The sequence below is a fragment of the Rhinoderma darwinii genome, chromosome 6, assembly GCF_050947455.1.
Source record: "Rhinoderma darwinii isolate aRhiDar2 chromosome 6, aRhiDar2.hap1, whole genome shotgun sequence".
Taxonomy (NCBI): Eukaryota; Metazoa; Chordata; class Amphibia; order Anura; family Rhinodermatidae; genus Rhinoderma; species Rhinoderma darwinii.
In genome coordinates this window covers 139,217,577-139,230,450 of record NC_134692.1, presented here as the reverse complement: position 1 = coordinate 139,230,450, position 12,874 = coordinate 139,217,577, and the positions used below count along the sequence as shown (strand labels likewise).

Sequence of the window (12,874 nt, the reverse complement as noted above, 5' to 3'; positions counted from 1 at the left end):
TTTTAAAAAGTTTAGTTACCCTTTAAACAATAAGTCATTTTCTGACGCTAGATTCTCTTTAACAATATGATTTTGCCCCTGGTCAGCATTGCAGGGACTTCAAGGCTATAGACGAAGACTATGGTGCAGATAAATGTTGTCTGAGGTCAAATCTAGCGGTCACCTGATTTAATCATCGTCCATGGACAGGTCTGCAAATGCAAACCCTAAGCCTATGGACAATGTGGTCACATGTTTAAATCATGTGACCACTGGCTTCAAATGGATGAGCTCTACCTGTGGCCATATTGTTTACATACAGCTATGGGTTTCCTCCAGGGCAATGTAGTATCGCATGGCGGCCATTCAGATCAATGCATGGTTCACCAGAACGGGAGCTGCTCTTACAGAGTGACTCTAATTTTTGGCTCATAGAGGGGATCCCGAGTTGGGGACCTCCCTGTATGACGTCCATATGCCCCAATAGGATATATGGACCTATAAATCCCTATAAATAAGCTCTGTCCTGTGACAATACTTGGGGTTACCTCGTTTCATTGTATACATTTCTAAATAGAGGAAAACAAAGCCTTGAAATCTTTCCCTGTAAAAGAGGAGTCCAACTCTAATGGTCATGTGCAGCTCTTCAGCCAATCACATCACAGTAATCAACCCTTACTTATTATGTGATTGGTTGGACTCTCTTCCCAGGATTCCCAATTTACTGGGTACCTATGTTTTACCATCTGGTAGGACTCACACCCCTTCTATATTCCTAATTTTTAGCACTTTTTTTATTTACTCACAGGCTGGAAGAAGCTCCAAGAGACAGCTGTTCCTACTGCCTGGAGGAATTGAGCGCCACCTCAAGATAAAGACTTGCTCTGTAAGTGAAATTCTAAAAAAATATTAACTTTGCAAGATATAGCTAATACATACAAGGGATACCAGACCAACAGAAGTGCCGCGCGATTGGAATGATGTTATGTTTGAGCTTTTATAGAATACATAGTAATCTGGGGTCCGCTCTATCGATGATTAACTCTTGATCTTGTTCTATAACGTGGATATTATATCTGCAGGTGGCCTTTGATGTCATAGAGGAGGTTTGCACAGAGATGGGGGTTCACAGGGACGAGGCGTATAATGAATATGCCATTTTTGCTGTGACCAATAGGGGTAAGTACCAGAGTAATAGCTCGAGTCTTCCGGGCCGTAGTGTAAAAGTTATACCCGAGTCCACCACCACCGAGTCCACCACCACCGAGTCCACCACCACCACCGAGTCCACCACCACCACCGAGTCCACCACCACCGAGTCCACCACCACCACCGAGTCCACCACCACCACCGAGTCCACCACCACCACCGAGTCCACCACCACCGAGTCCACCACCACCACCGAGTCCACCACCACCGAGTCCACCACCTCCACCGAGTCCACCACCTGATCTGACACCATAATAATGAAGCAAGATACTTGACTTGAGAACAGTGGAGTCTACATTACGAGCTGATGTAGATCCAGTCAAACCGTTGTTTCATTGTCATAATTCTTTTCGTGACCAGGTCAGAATGTGAGACCCATTAACAGGAAGGAGTACATCTTGGATGTATCTGCAGAAATGGAGCAGATCGACAGTAACTACATGTTTTGGTTCAGACGTGTCATCTGGGCGCAATCTCTCAAGTTTGAGAATGAGTTATATGTGACCATGCATTATAACCAGGTATGGAGGGGAACTGAACCCCAAGTTTTTTAAATCAAGGGGTGAAGTCTAGTTGGGTTCTTAAGATATGTATATCTGGGTCACCATATTGTCTTCTCACAACAATTACTGTCACTTGGGGTAACAGAAAAATTACTTACACTTGGGGTACAGGATAATGATACACTGACACTTGGGGTACAGGACAATGCTACACTGACACTTGGGGTACAGGATAATGACACACAGACACATGGGGTACAGGATAATGATACACTGACACTTGGGGTACAGGATAATGATACATTGACACTTGGGGTACAGGATAATGATACACTGACACTTGGGGTACAGGATAATGATACACTGACACTTTGGGTACAGGATAATGATACACTGATACTTGGGGTACAGGATAATGATACACTGACACTTGGGGTACAAGATAATGATACACTGACACTTTGGGTACAGGATAATGATACACTGCCACTTGGGGTACAGGATAATGATACACTGACACTTTGGGTACAGGATAATGATACACTGACACTTTGGGTACAGGACAATGATACACTGACACTTGGGGTACAGGATAATGATACACTAACACTTTGGGTACAGGACAATGATACACTGACACTTGGGGTACAGGATAATGATACACTGACACTTGGGGTACAGGATAATGATACACTGACACTTGGGGAACAGGATAATGATACACTGACACTTGGGGTACAGGATAATGATACACTGACACTTGGGGTACAGGATAATGATACACTGACACTTGGGGTACAGGATAGTGATACACTGACACTTTGGGTACAGGATAATGATACACTGACACTTGGGGTACAGGATAATGATACACTGACACTTTGGGTACAGGACAATGATACACTGACACTTGGGGTACAGGATAATGATACACTGACACTTGGGGTACAGGATAATGATACACTGACACTTGGGGTACAGGATAATGATACACTGACACTTGGGGTACAGGATAGTGATACACTGACACTTGTCATATATTCTTATGGCAGAGTTTACATCTATTCTGAATCAACCCTGTCCTGTTCTGTTTTTGCTTTGCAGGTTTTACCGGATTATTTGAAAGGATTATTTAATGTTTTTTCTCATGCTAAACCCACTGAGCAACAGTTTCAGCAGATATCTAGACTGGCAGCTTTGCAGCATCGTGCCAAGGACAGCGTCTACCTGCCTACAGCGTACGTATTCCTCCTCTGAGGCTTGTCATGTGGTACCTGGTAGATAAATATTTGTATTCATCCTGCTTGAGATTCTGATTCTAGATTTTGATAATATAGACTTGATCTCTACGTTAGAGCGCCACCTATTGGCAGTAACAGAAACTACATGACTGATTCTAAATTCTGCTGCTAGCATTGACTATAATCAATTGCCTTTCTATGATGGAAGCCGGATATACTAGTCCTTCTCAATAAATTACAATATCATCAAAAAGTTAATTTATTTCAGCAATTCAAAAAGTGTCCCTCGTATATTCTATGTATTCATTACACAGAGGGATCTATTTCCAGCATTTTTTTCTTCTATTGTTTTTGATTATGGGAAAAGTTACTGAAAACCCAATTTAGTCTTTCAGAAAATGAGAATATTATATAAGCCCAATTTCAAAAATAATTTTTAATACCGAAATGTTGTCCTACTGAGAAGTCTGTCCAGTATCTGCCCTCAATACTTGGTCCGGGCTCCGACTCTGCATGAATTACTGCATCAATGCGGCGTGGCATGGAGGCGATCAGCCTGTGGCACTGCTGAGGTGTTATCAATGCGGCGTGGCATGGAGGCAATCAGCCTGTGGCACTGCTGAGGTGTTATCAATGCGGCGTGGCATGGAGGCGATCAGCCTGTGGCACTGCTGAGGTGTTATCAATGTGGTGTGGCATGGGGGTGATCAGCCTGTGGCACTGCTGAGGTGTTATCAATGCGGCATGGCATGGAGGCGATCAGCCTGTGGCACTGCTGAGGTGTTATCAATGCGGCATGGCATGGAGGCGATCAGCCTGTGGCACTGCTGAGGTGTTATCAATGCTGCGTGGCATGGGGGCGATCAGCCTGTGGCACTGCTGAGGTGTTATCAATGCTGCGTGGCATGGGGACGATCAGCCTGTGGCACTGCTGAGGTGTTATCAATGCAGCGTGGCATGGAGGCGATCAGCCTGTGGCACTGCTGAGGTGTTATCAATGCGGTGTGGCATGGAGGCGATCAGCCTGTGGCACTGCTGAGGTGTTATCAATGCGGCGTGGCATGGAGGTGATCAGCCTGTGGCACTGCTGAGGTGTTATCAATGCGGTGTGGCATGGGGGCGATCAGCCTGTGGCACTGCTGGGGTGTTATCAATGCGGCGTGGCATGGAGGTGATCAGCCTGTGGCACTGCTGAGGTGTTATTAATGTGGCGTGGCATGGGGGCGATCAGCCTGTGGCACTGCTGAGGTGTTATCAATGCGGCGTGGCATGGGGGTGATCAGCCTGTGGCACTGCTGAGGTGTTATCAATGCGGTGTGGCATGGGGGCGATCAGCCTGTGGCACTGCTGGGGTGTTATCAATGCGGCGTGGCATGGAGGTGATCAGCCTGTGGCACTGCTGAGGTGTTATTAATGTGGCGTGGCATGGGGGCGATCAGCCTGTGGCACTGCTGAGGTGTTATCAATGCGGCGTGGCATGGGGGTGATCAGCCTGTGGCACTGCTGAGGTGTTATCAATGCGGCGTGGCATGGGGGTGATCAGCCTGTGGCACTGCTGAGGTGTTATCAATGCGGTGTGGCATGGGGGCGATCAGCCTGTGGCACTGCTGGGGTGTTATCAATGCGGCGTGGCATGGAGGTGATCAGCCTGTGGCACTGCTGAGGTGTTATTAATGTGGCGTGGCATGGGGGCGATCAGCCTGTGGCACTGCTGAGGTGTTATCAATGCGGCGTGGCATGGGGGTGATCAGCGTGTGGCACTGCTGAGGTGTTATGGTAGCCCAGGTTGTATGATATCGGCCTTCGGCCCCTGATGAGATAGGGGTGCAGAAACGCGTAGGGAATTTTGCTTCTTAATGGCAAACAGACCAGCATTACATTTGTTGCTGCCTTTGTATAGTGTTGTCTTGGTATATGAAGACTGAACCAATATACTTCAGACACTTTATCAAAGGCTTATGATCTGTGTTGCCAACGCCTGTGCTCAGATCCTTTTGGCATTAGTGCCCACTTTTTTAGATGAATCAAATGAAACTTTATTTGAAACGTTTATAGAGGCAGTGAATTTCTATTTACAATTTAAACGTACACTATCCACACTGAGTTTTTAAAATTTATTATATAATATCCGACTTTCACTTTTTGAATTGAATTACTGAAATAAATAAACTTTTTGATGATATTCTAATTCATTGAGAAGGACTAGTGTGTTTTATTGCTCATCCCCCTACTTTTGACCGCAGTTTCTCCGCTATATGTGTCTATGTGAACTAATAATCGCCGCCAGTAGGGGGTGTATTCCATTGTACTATGCTCCCTTTTCCTCTTGCAGGCGGGAGGTGCAGGATTACATCCCCAGTCAGTACTGCAAGGTGGTGAAGCCTCAGTCTTGGTTGAACATGGTGATGCAGCACATGCAACAGATCCAACCCCTCAGCCCTCACCAGGGCAGGGCTCAGTTCTTAGGTAAGGATATAATGGCGTACACTTATATACTTTTGCAATTGCTTAACTGGCTATTCCCCAGTATACTTCTTTTATCAGAATTGCTCCCGTTATGAGCAGAGAAATACTGATAATAGAGGAGTTCCCTTCATTGCCTGGCAGAATACAAGTTGCTGTTTACAGCAGCCTGCATCCTGTCTATAGACAACAGGCACAGGCTGTCCTAAAACAGGTCAACTGTCGGGGAAGTCGATTTCCTAAAGGTCCCACCGCTCTGGTATGGGATGATTTCTGTACATAAAGAGAAGATTCTGATAAAAGTAGTAACTAATATACAAGACTAGGTTCCATTTGACCTCCCCGGCTCTTGTTGGTATCTTCTCTCCGCTCTGCAGGTCTGGTCAGTGCTTTCCCCATGTTCGGCTCCTCTTTCTTCTACATCCAGAGTTGCAGCAACAACATGGTCATCTCTCCATGTATCCTGGCCATCAATCAGAATGGGTTGAACTTCCTCAATAAAGAAACCCACGTATGTATCTAGGGCTATGGTTGACTGAACCCTAAGCTCCAAACACCCGGGAAACCTCCATCTATAGACCCTGTAGGGAAGCACACGAAGGCTCTATATATCCTGACTATAGGCACCATATTACGGATCTGTAGAAAATGGACCAGTAGAACTGCCTCGTAAATGGGCCCTTTCCGCAGGGATTTTTGTGACAGACGAACTAAAGGCCAATTTGTACCCGCACAGATTATATTCACAAGTCACAAGGTGGACAATCTACCAAAGTCCAGTGATACATTTCCTGCAGGTTCTCCCGACACCAGATCCCATATCGTTCAGTGTAAAAATAATAATACAGCTCCTGCTTCAGAGCTGGGGATCTGCACTACTCCTGCAGGGGGCGCTCATATCTATGAAGGTGGCCTCACTGAAGTTACACAAAGCTGTCCAGGTGCAGCCTGGTCACCTTTGCTGGTCGCATACGGGCCCCTGCCTAGGGAGCTTTCATTAAATAAAGCTCAATTATTGTATATTGAAAAGTCACATTTTTCATATACATTGTATTTCTATTGCTTAACCATTTGCAAGATCTCTGCTTGCTGTCAACAACAACAAAAATATATATATATATACATATATATATATATATATATATATATATATATATATATATATATATATATATATATATATCTTGGTTGCATCCAGAGGCTGAAATACTCGTCCTGGTCATTACAGGAGAGAGAGACCTATTACACTGTAATAAGCCCTTCACCTGTGTTAGTTGTGCACGATCATATGTTTCTATTCACCAGCTTCAAGCAGAGATCTTAAAAATGGTGAAGAAGTGGAACACAACATATATTAAAAAAATTGGAGATCTTTTCTTTTTACAATAGTTAAGCTTTACTTACAGACAACTGGAAATCACAATAATGACTGGTTTTCTGTCTGTCGTGTTTCACATTTATCATTGTTTTTCAGGAGTTGATCGTGACGTTCCCTCTGAAGGATATCCAAAGCACTAGGACCCAGCGCCCTGCGCCAGGATTCAGCTACCCTTATGTTGACATCATGCTAGGCGATATGATGTCACAGCGGGTAACGCAGCTGCAGCTGGAGCAGGTAAAGCAGCGGCTTCCTGTTATACGCTGTGTGATATAACACTGGGGGGGGGGACGGGTGGCAAGTTTAGTAATGAAACATAACTATATAGTAGCATTTAGTAACAGTTTGGGTACGAAATATGATTTTTGTGACAGTGGAAATGACTCTATTCACACAGTGCAGTTAAATCGCGTCTTTTGCCGTGATTTTTGCAAAATGTTACCTCACCGTGGGAATATACCCTAATACATAAAATCCCCTGTACAAAAAATGTAATAAAAACAAATTGTTTGCATTTATTTTTAGTTATATCTGTGTCTGTGGAATTGAGTGACGTGCCCCGCTCCCATATTGTAAAATTACATTTGTGAATAACCGATACTAAAGCCGTCAGTCCTCCAGTCGTTCTTCAGTTTCATGTAAATAATGAAAAGTTCTCAAACTTTCTAATATACTTTGTGTTTCAATTCCTCATACTTTTCAAAATCTCTGATTGCTGTCAGTGAGCGGCAACATTTATTGTTTACATTCCGAGGCTAAAATATGCCTGTATAAGCAGGACCAGATCAGGATGGGTTTTCAGGCTCTGGATGTAAATAAAAATGCGCCCATTCACTGATCACAAGCAGAGATGTTGAAAATGGTAAGGATTGGATCTACGCTTCCTGCTGCCAATAACCTGTGCATCTATATAATCTGTCTGTTCTGTCTATGAGATCTTTCATGGTTACTTTCTGTCCTTTGCTTGACCTGCGGACCCTGAGTCAGACCCGGTAGCAGTCGGTATGTTCCAATTTCCACCCATCAGTCACTCATATTCTATAAACTCATTCTATCATTTATCACAATTGGAGATTAGCAGTCAGCGGACTAAATACAGTAAATCTTGCCACATACGGCCCAATATTTCTGCCTGATCCGACCCATGAATGGGCCCTGCAGTGCACCGTAATGACAGGGTGCAACTTTCTAACATACACTATACCCGGATGAAATATCCTCCAACCCCCAGAAAGTCACAGTTGAGATCTACCGTATATCAGAAAGCTGCACCACATCCTAATTTCTGCCTATAGGACCCCTGTAATGTCCACCTTCAGACATGTGACCATGTGGCTGCATCTGCCTTACTTTTTCTTGCAGCCTTATGAACCTACAGCCTCCCCCCCCCCCCCGGATTGCATCATCATGACATCACAGTCCCCGACATCTGAGATCATTATCCTCATTCCTACCTGTAGGGGGCGTATTTATGTGCTTCTACTAACTACATCTTCTTTTCTTGCAGGGTTTGGAATTATGCAGGGTAGTCGCAGTTCACATGGAAAATCTTCTCCTAAGTCGCGATAAGCGGCTTACGCTCCCACCCAGCGAGATCACTCTGCTCTGATTGCCGCCATGATGGCCGCACTGAACGGTTTCACTCTGCACTTTAGAATTTGGCATTGGGTTATTTATAAATATAAAATGAGCCTCACTACGACTCCAAGTGGGCGCATAAAGGCAGCGCCTGCAGCTGCTATGAGGCCCGTGGATAGAAAGGCCTCAGCTCAGGTTAGACCCGTTCCCCATGAATTGTGCGACCTTTGCAGGGTTCCCCTTTACATAGGCACCATTATGTTATCAGACTTGGAGTGTTATCTTGTGTACATAATACTAAACAATCTTCCCAGTCAGTAAAAAAAATGATTCCATGACGATCACGATCAGCTTGTTTAGTTGATCACCCAGTGACTTCCATAAATCTGGAGAACAGGGGGAATCCTATTCCCTGTTCTCAATAGAGGTGACCATATGCAGTCACTTTCCACTGAAATGAATGGGAAAGTGCTTTATGATTTCCCTAACTTCCATTCATTGAACTGGTAACATAGAATAGGACCCTTGATCTTGATCGGAGTCCCAGTGAACGGATCTCACCAATTCCAGTTTTAGGACTTGATATGTCATAAATGTTGTTTTTCTAATACACAGCTCCAAATCTTCTGTATTGGCAAAGAGTTGAATGAATACATTCTACAGCCACCACTAGGGGGAGTTTAGGATCTTACTGCATGCTGTTGATACATTAAAACTTCATAATAAAACACTATGCAGTTAGCTCCCTCTAGTGGTGGCTGCAGGGAGACAGAATTCTATCATTTAGTATATCATTGCAGGGATTTAAAGCTTTGTATTGGAAAAATGGATCTCAGACCGCTATAAAGATATATTAAGAAATTAAACAGCACAGATTATTGGACCTAAAAGTTACATGGTGGTAAAAGATGGACATTCACTTTGAGCGTCTGAACTGCTTCTTGTTGGAGATTTCATAGATTTGCCCCACACTCTGCACCAGGAATAACACCCATCATAGGCACAAAAGTGCCACTCCCCCGTCTTTTGGATCAACGCATCAGGAAAAAAAATCAACACAACATGTGTTTTTAGATGATATCTAGTGATTTTTTTTTTTAACATAAATTTTGGTTTATAGAATACAAAACAGTTTAATGGTCTCAGTGTCAGAGGGGCTCTGGCTTTGCACGTCTGATTGACACATCATGATGGTCTATTTTGTGACTGCCTCTTTAATTGAGTGCCCATTTTCTACTCTGCTTATTGTGTAGACCGTTGTCCTGTTTTATAGTCAATTTTGTTAAACGTCGGTTTTATAGGTTGCGTATTTTATGAGTAATTGACATTTAATTTTATAACATTTTTTTCAATTTGTTGTTAATATTTTTGTCGCCTTATATTTACTGATTAATAAATGTTTTATCAAAACGTGACATTTCTATGGTTATTTTACTCAGCGCAAGTGCAAAATTGGGTGTGACATGTACAAATATTGTCAGCAGTGCACATCTAGTAAAAAATGGCGCTGATGAAAGTTTCCAAAATGCAGCCTGCTCTGGGTATGGCTTTTTTTCTGGTATTTTTTCCCATAGGTTTTTTAATAGGACTTGAAAAACACCAGAAAAAAAAAAAAAGTTTAAAGACAGACACCAGATTATAAGTGCCCTGTCTCCTAGATAATCTGATTGGCGCTGTAATGTAGAGAACAGCAGTGGTTTTTATTTTGAAAAACGATCAATTTTGAGCAAGTTATGAGCAGTTTTATGTTTATGCTAATTTGTTTAGACAACTGGGCGTGTTTTTACTTTTTACCAAGTGGGCGTTGTACAGAGGAGTGCATGACGCTGACCAATCAGTGACCAATCAGTGACCAATCAGTGACCAATCAGTGTCATACACTTCTCTCCATTCATTTCCTCAGCACATCGGGATCCTGCTAGATCCTTATGTGCTGTCTTATACGAACACATTAACGATACTGAAGTGTTTAGACAGTGAATAGACATTTCACGGGATGTCTATTCACAATCCCTGCACTTCGTTAATGTTTCTGTGGTAGTTACAGCAGAGCAAGCGTAATCCCGCGAGATTACGCTGTAAATGACAGGTTACAACGAGATTACGCTTGCTCTGCTGTAACTACCACAGAAACATTAACGAAGTGCAGGGATTGTGAATAGACATCCCGTGAAATGTCTATTCACTGTCTAAACACTTCAGTATAGTTAATGTGTTAGTATAAGATAGCACATGGTGATCTAGCAGGATCCCTATGTGCTGAGGAAATGAATGGAGAGAAGTGTATGACGCTGATTGGTCACCGATTGGTCAGCGTCATACACTCCTCTGTACAACGCCCACTTGGTCAATAGTAAAACACGCCCAGTGGTCCATTGAGAAACTCATTAGCATAAATCTAAAATCGCTAATAAAGTGGTGAAAATAGATCGTTTTTTTTTAAATAAAAAGCACTGCTGTCACCTACATTATAGCGCCCATCTCCTTATATAGGAGATAGGACACTTATAATGTGGTGACAGAGCCTCTTTAAAGGGGTTGTCCATGACTGGACAACTGAGACCCCCACGATCACTAAAATTCAGCTGCAGAAGCACTGAGCGGTGAGCGTTGTGCCACTTTGTTTCTGATCGGCTTTCCTCAAAAAGCTGAGCGAGCAGTGTACGGGCCCATAGACATCCTATGGGCCCGAACACATGGCAATTTTACGTTTTTGAATCTCAAAAGCTGGGTGACAACAGCTTGTGAGTTGCAAAGGCGGCCATATTGGTTGTCACCCAGCTTTTCTAGAAACCGATATCGCTAAGAAATAGCTGAATAGGATTTTTAACAACTTGGTCGAACAAAACGACTCGAAGATATATATTTTTTTCATTTAGGGGATTTTTTTTTACAGGAGCCATTAGTGTCTTCACTATTATATACCAAAAAGAATAAATCTGCGCCAGCACGGAAAAGTCAAGAAAAAGAGGGTCAGCCATGCAGTGATAATGACTCATGCAGGTTCATGCTGGTTTAACCCTGTATGGCCCGAGGCGTACGAGAGAACGACAAAAGGGTGATTTTGTGTATACACTGAACCTGTCACAGTGCATTGGGAAGCAGGTTGTGTCGGCTTAATCAAACTGGCAGGCCAGCGAGGAGAAAAACCGAGAGGTTCAAAGCAGGACGTGGATGACATAGTATGGGCCCAGCGCCCACAAGGGGGAAGAATTTGCGGTTAGGATTCCATCACGTGACATAATTATAGAGCCAGGAAGCTCCGCACCATGTAATCAATGCACCGATTTACCCTATAAAGCTCCGACAAGAGACACCTTATTAAAATTCAGATTTTATTCACCGAAAAAATTGGATCTATTTAGGGTATGTTCACACGCAGGCGTATTTCGGTGCGTAAACGCTTTTGAAAAATGCTGGCTAAACGCCTACAAACATCTGCCCATTGAATTCAATAGAAAAACGGCGTTTAGTTCAGACGGGCATTTTTTTACTCTGCTGTTTTAAAAAACGGCGCATAAAAAGACGCCCCGTATGAAGGAGCATGTCACTTTTTGAGCCGTTTTCGGAGCTGCTTTTCATGGTGTCAATGGAAAAACTGCTCCAAAAACGGCTTTAAAAAAAAGCCTCAAGAAACGTTTTCGGCTACAAAAACAGCTCCCCTTGAAGACCGCTCCGTTATTTTCAGCAGTTTTTGATTTTGAATGTGAACATAGCCTGACAATTCTTGTACTTCCGTCTCACGTCTATCACATACACAGATATTTTTCCTACAGTCTAAGGCCGAATTCAGACGACCATGGTATAGATCCGTGCGACGGCCGTTAAAACAACGTCCGTCACACAAACGCATGTATTTCAATGAGGTCATTCACACGGCCGTTGTTTCTACATGTCCTATTTTTTTCCGTTTTCACGGATCCCTCGATAGACTCAAGTCTATGGGGATCCGGGAAAACGGGACCCGCTCCAAAGGGCAACTCGGACGTGATTCGACCTTAGGCATTTTCCTATGGGGTGATTTAAAGGGGGCTTTCCGAGGAATAACATGTATGACATTAATGTGGGACCCCCACTAATCAAAGAACTGGGGGGACGGAGTCCGTCGTCCATAATACTGAAGTGTTCGCAAATGTGGTCACTTTCCATTGAAGGCCATGGGAGAAATGGACAACCGCCAAGTGAGCATGCAAGCGTCCCACAAAGCCGGACATCTGTTTGGCAGGGAACTCTCTAGCTGGCAATGTTTATAGGAGCACTATTTTCCTGGTATTGTTGATATGGGGGCACTCTATCGCTGTCACTGTTTATGGGAGAGGTTTCACTGGTGCTTTATGTGGGGGCATTCTCTAACTTAAAGGGTTTATGGGGGGCACTATAGCTAGTACTGTTTATGTGGCACTCTCTACCTGGCACTGTTTATGGGGACACTCTCTAGCTTACAGTATTTATGGCGGCACTTTCTATCTGCCAGTGACTATGGGGGAACTCTCTGGCTCACACATTTTATGGTGGTACTTTCA

General features: G+C 43.7%; 1 protein-coding gene across 1 annotated transcript in view; it reads left to right on the top strand.

The window, feature by feature from the left end:
* MYO15A (myosin XVA) overlaps positions 1 to 9,747 on the top strand; it is a 106,850-nt gene extending 97,103 nt beyond the window's left edge. The window contains exons 57-64 of the mRNA XM_075830630.1: positions 788 to 865; positions 1,062 to 1,158; positions 1,549 to 1,709; positions 2,796 to 2,929; positions 5,265 to 5,398; positions 5,773 to 5,906; positions 6,870 to 7,010; positions 8,281 to 9,747. Of these exons, the coding sequence (XP_075686745.1) occupies positions 788 to 865; positions 1,062 to 1,158; positions 1,549 to 1,709; positions 2,796 to 2,929; positions 5,265 to 5,398; positions 5,773 to 5,906; positions 6,870 to 7,010; positions 8,281 to 8,382 (981 nt within the window). The 3' untranslated portion in view covers positions 8,383 to 9,747. The remainder of the gene's footprint in view (positions 1 to 787; positions 866 to 1,061; positions 1,159 to 1,548; positions 1,710 to 2,795; positions 2,930 to 5,264; positions 5,399 to 5,772; positions 5,907 to 6,869; positions 7,011 to 8,280) is intronic.
* The last annotated feature ends 3,127 nt before the right edge of the window (positions 9,748 to 12,874 follow it).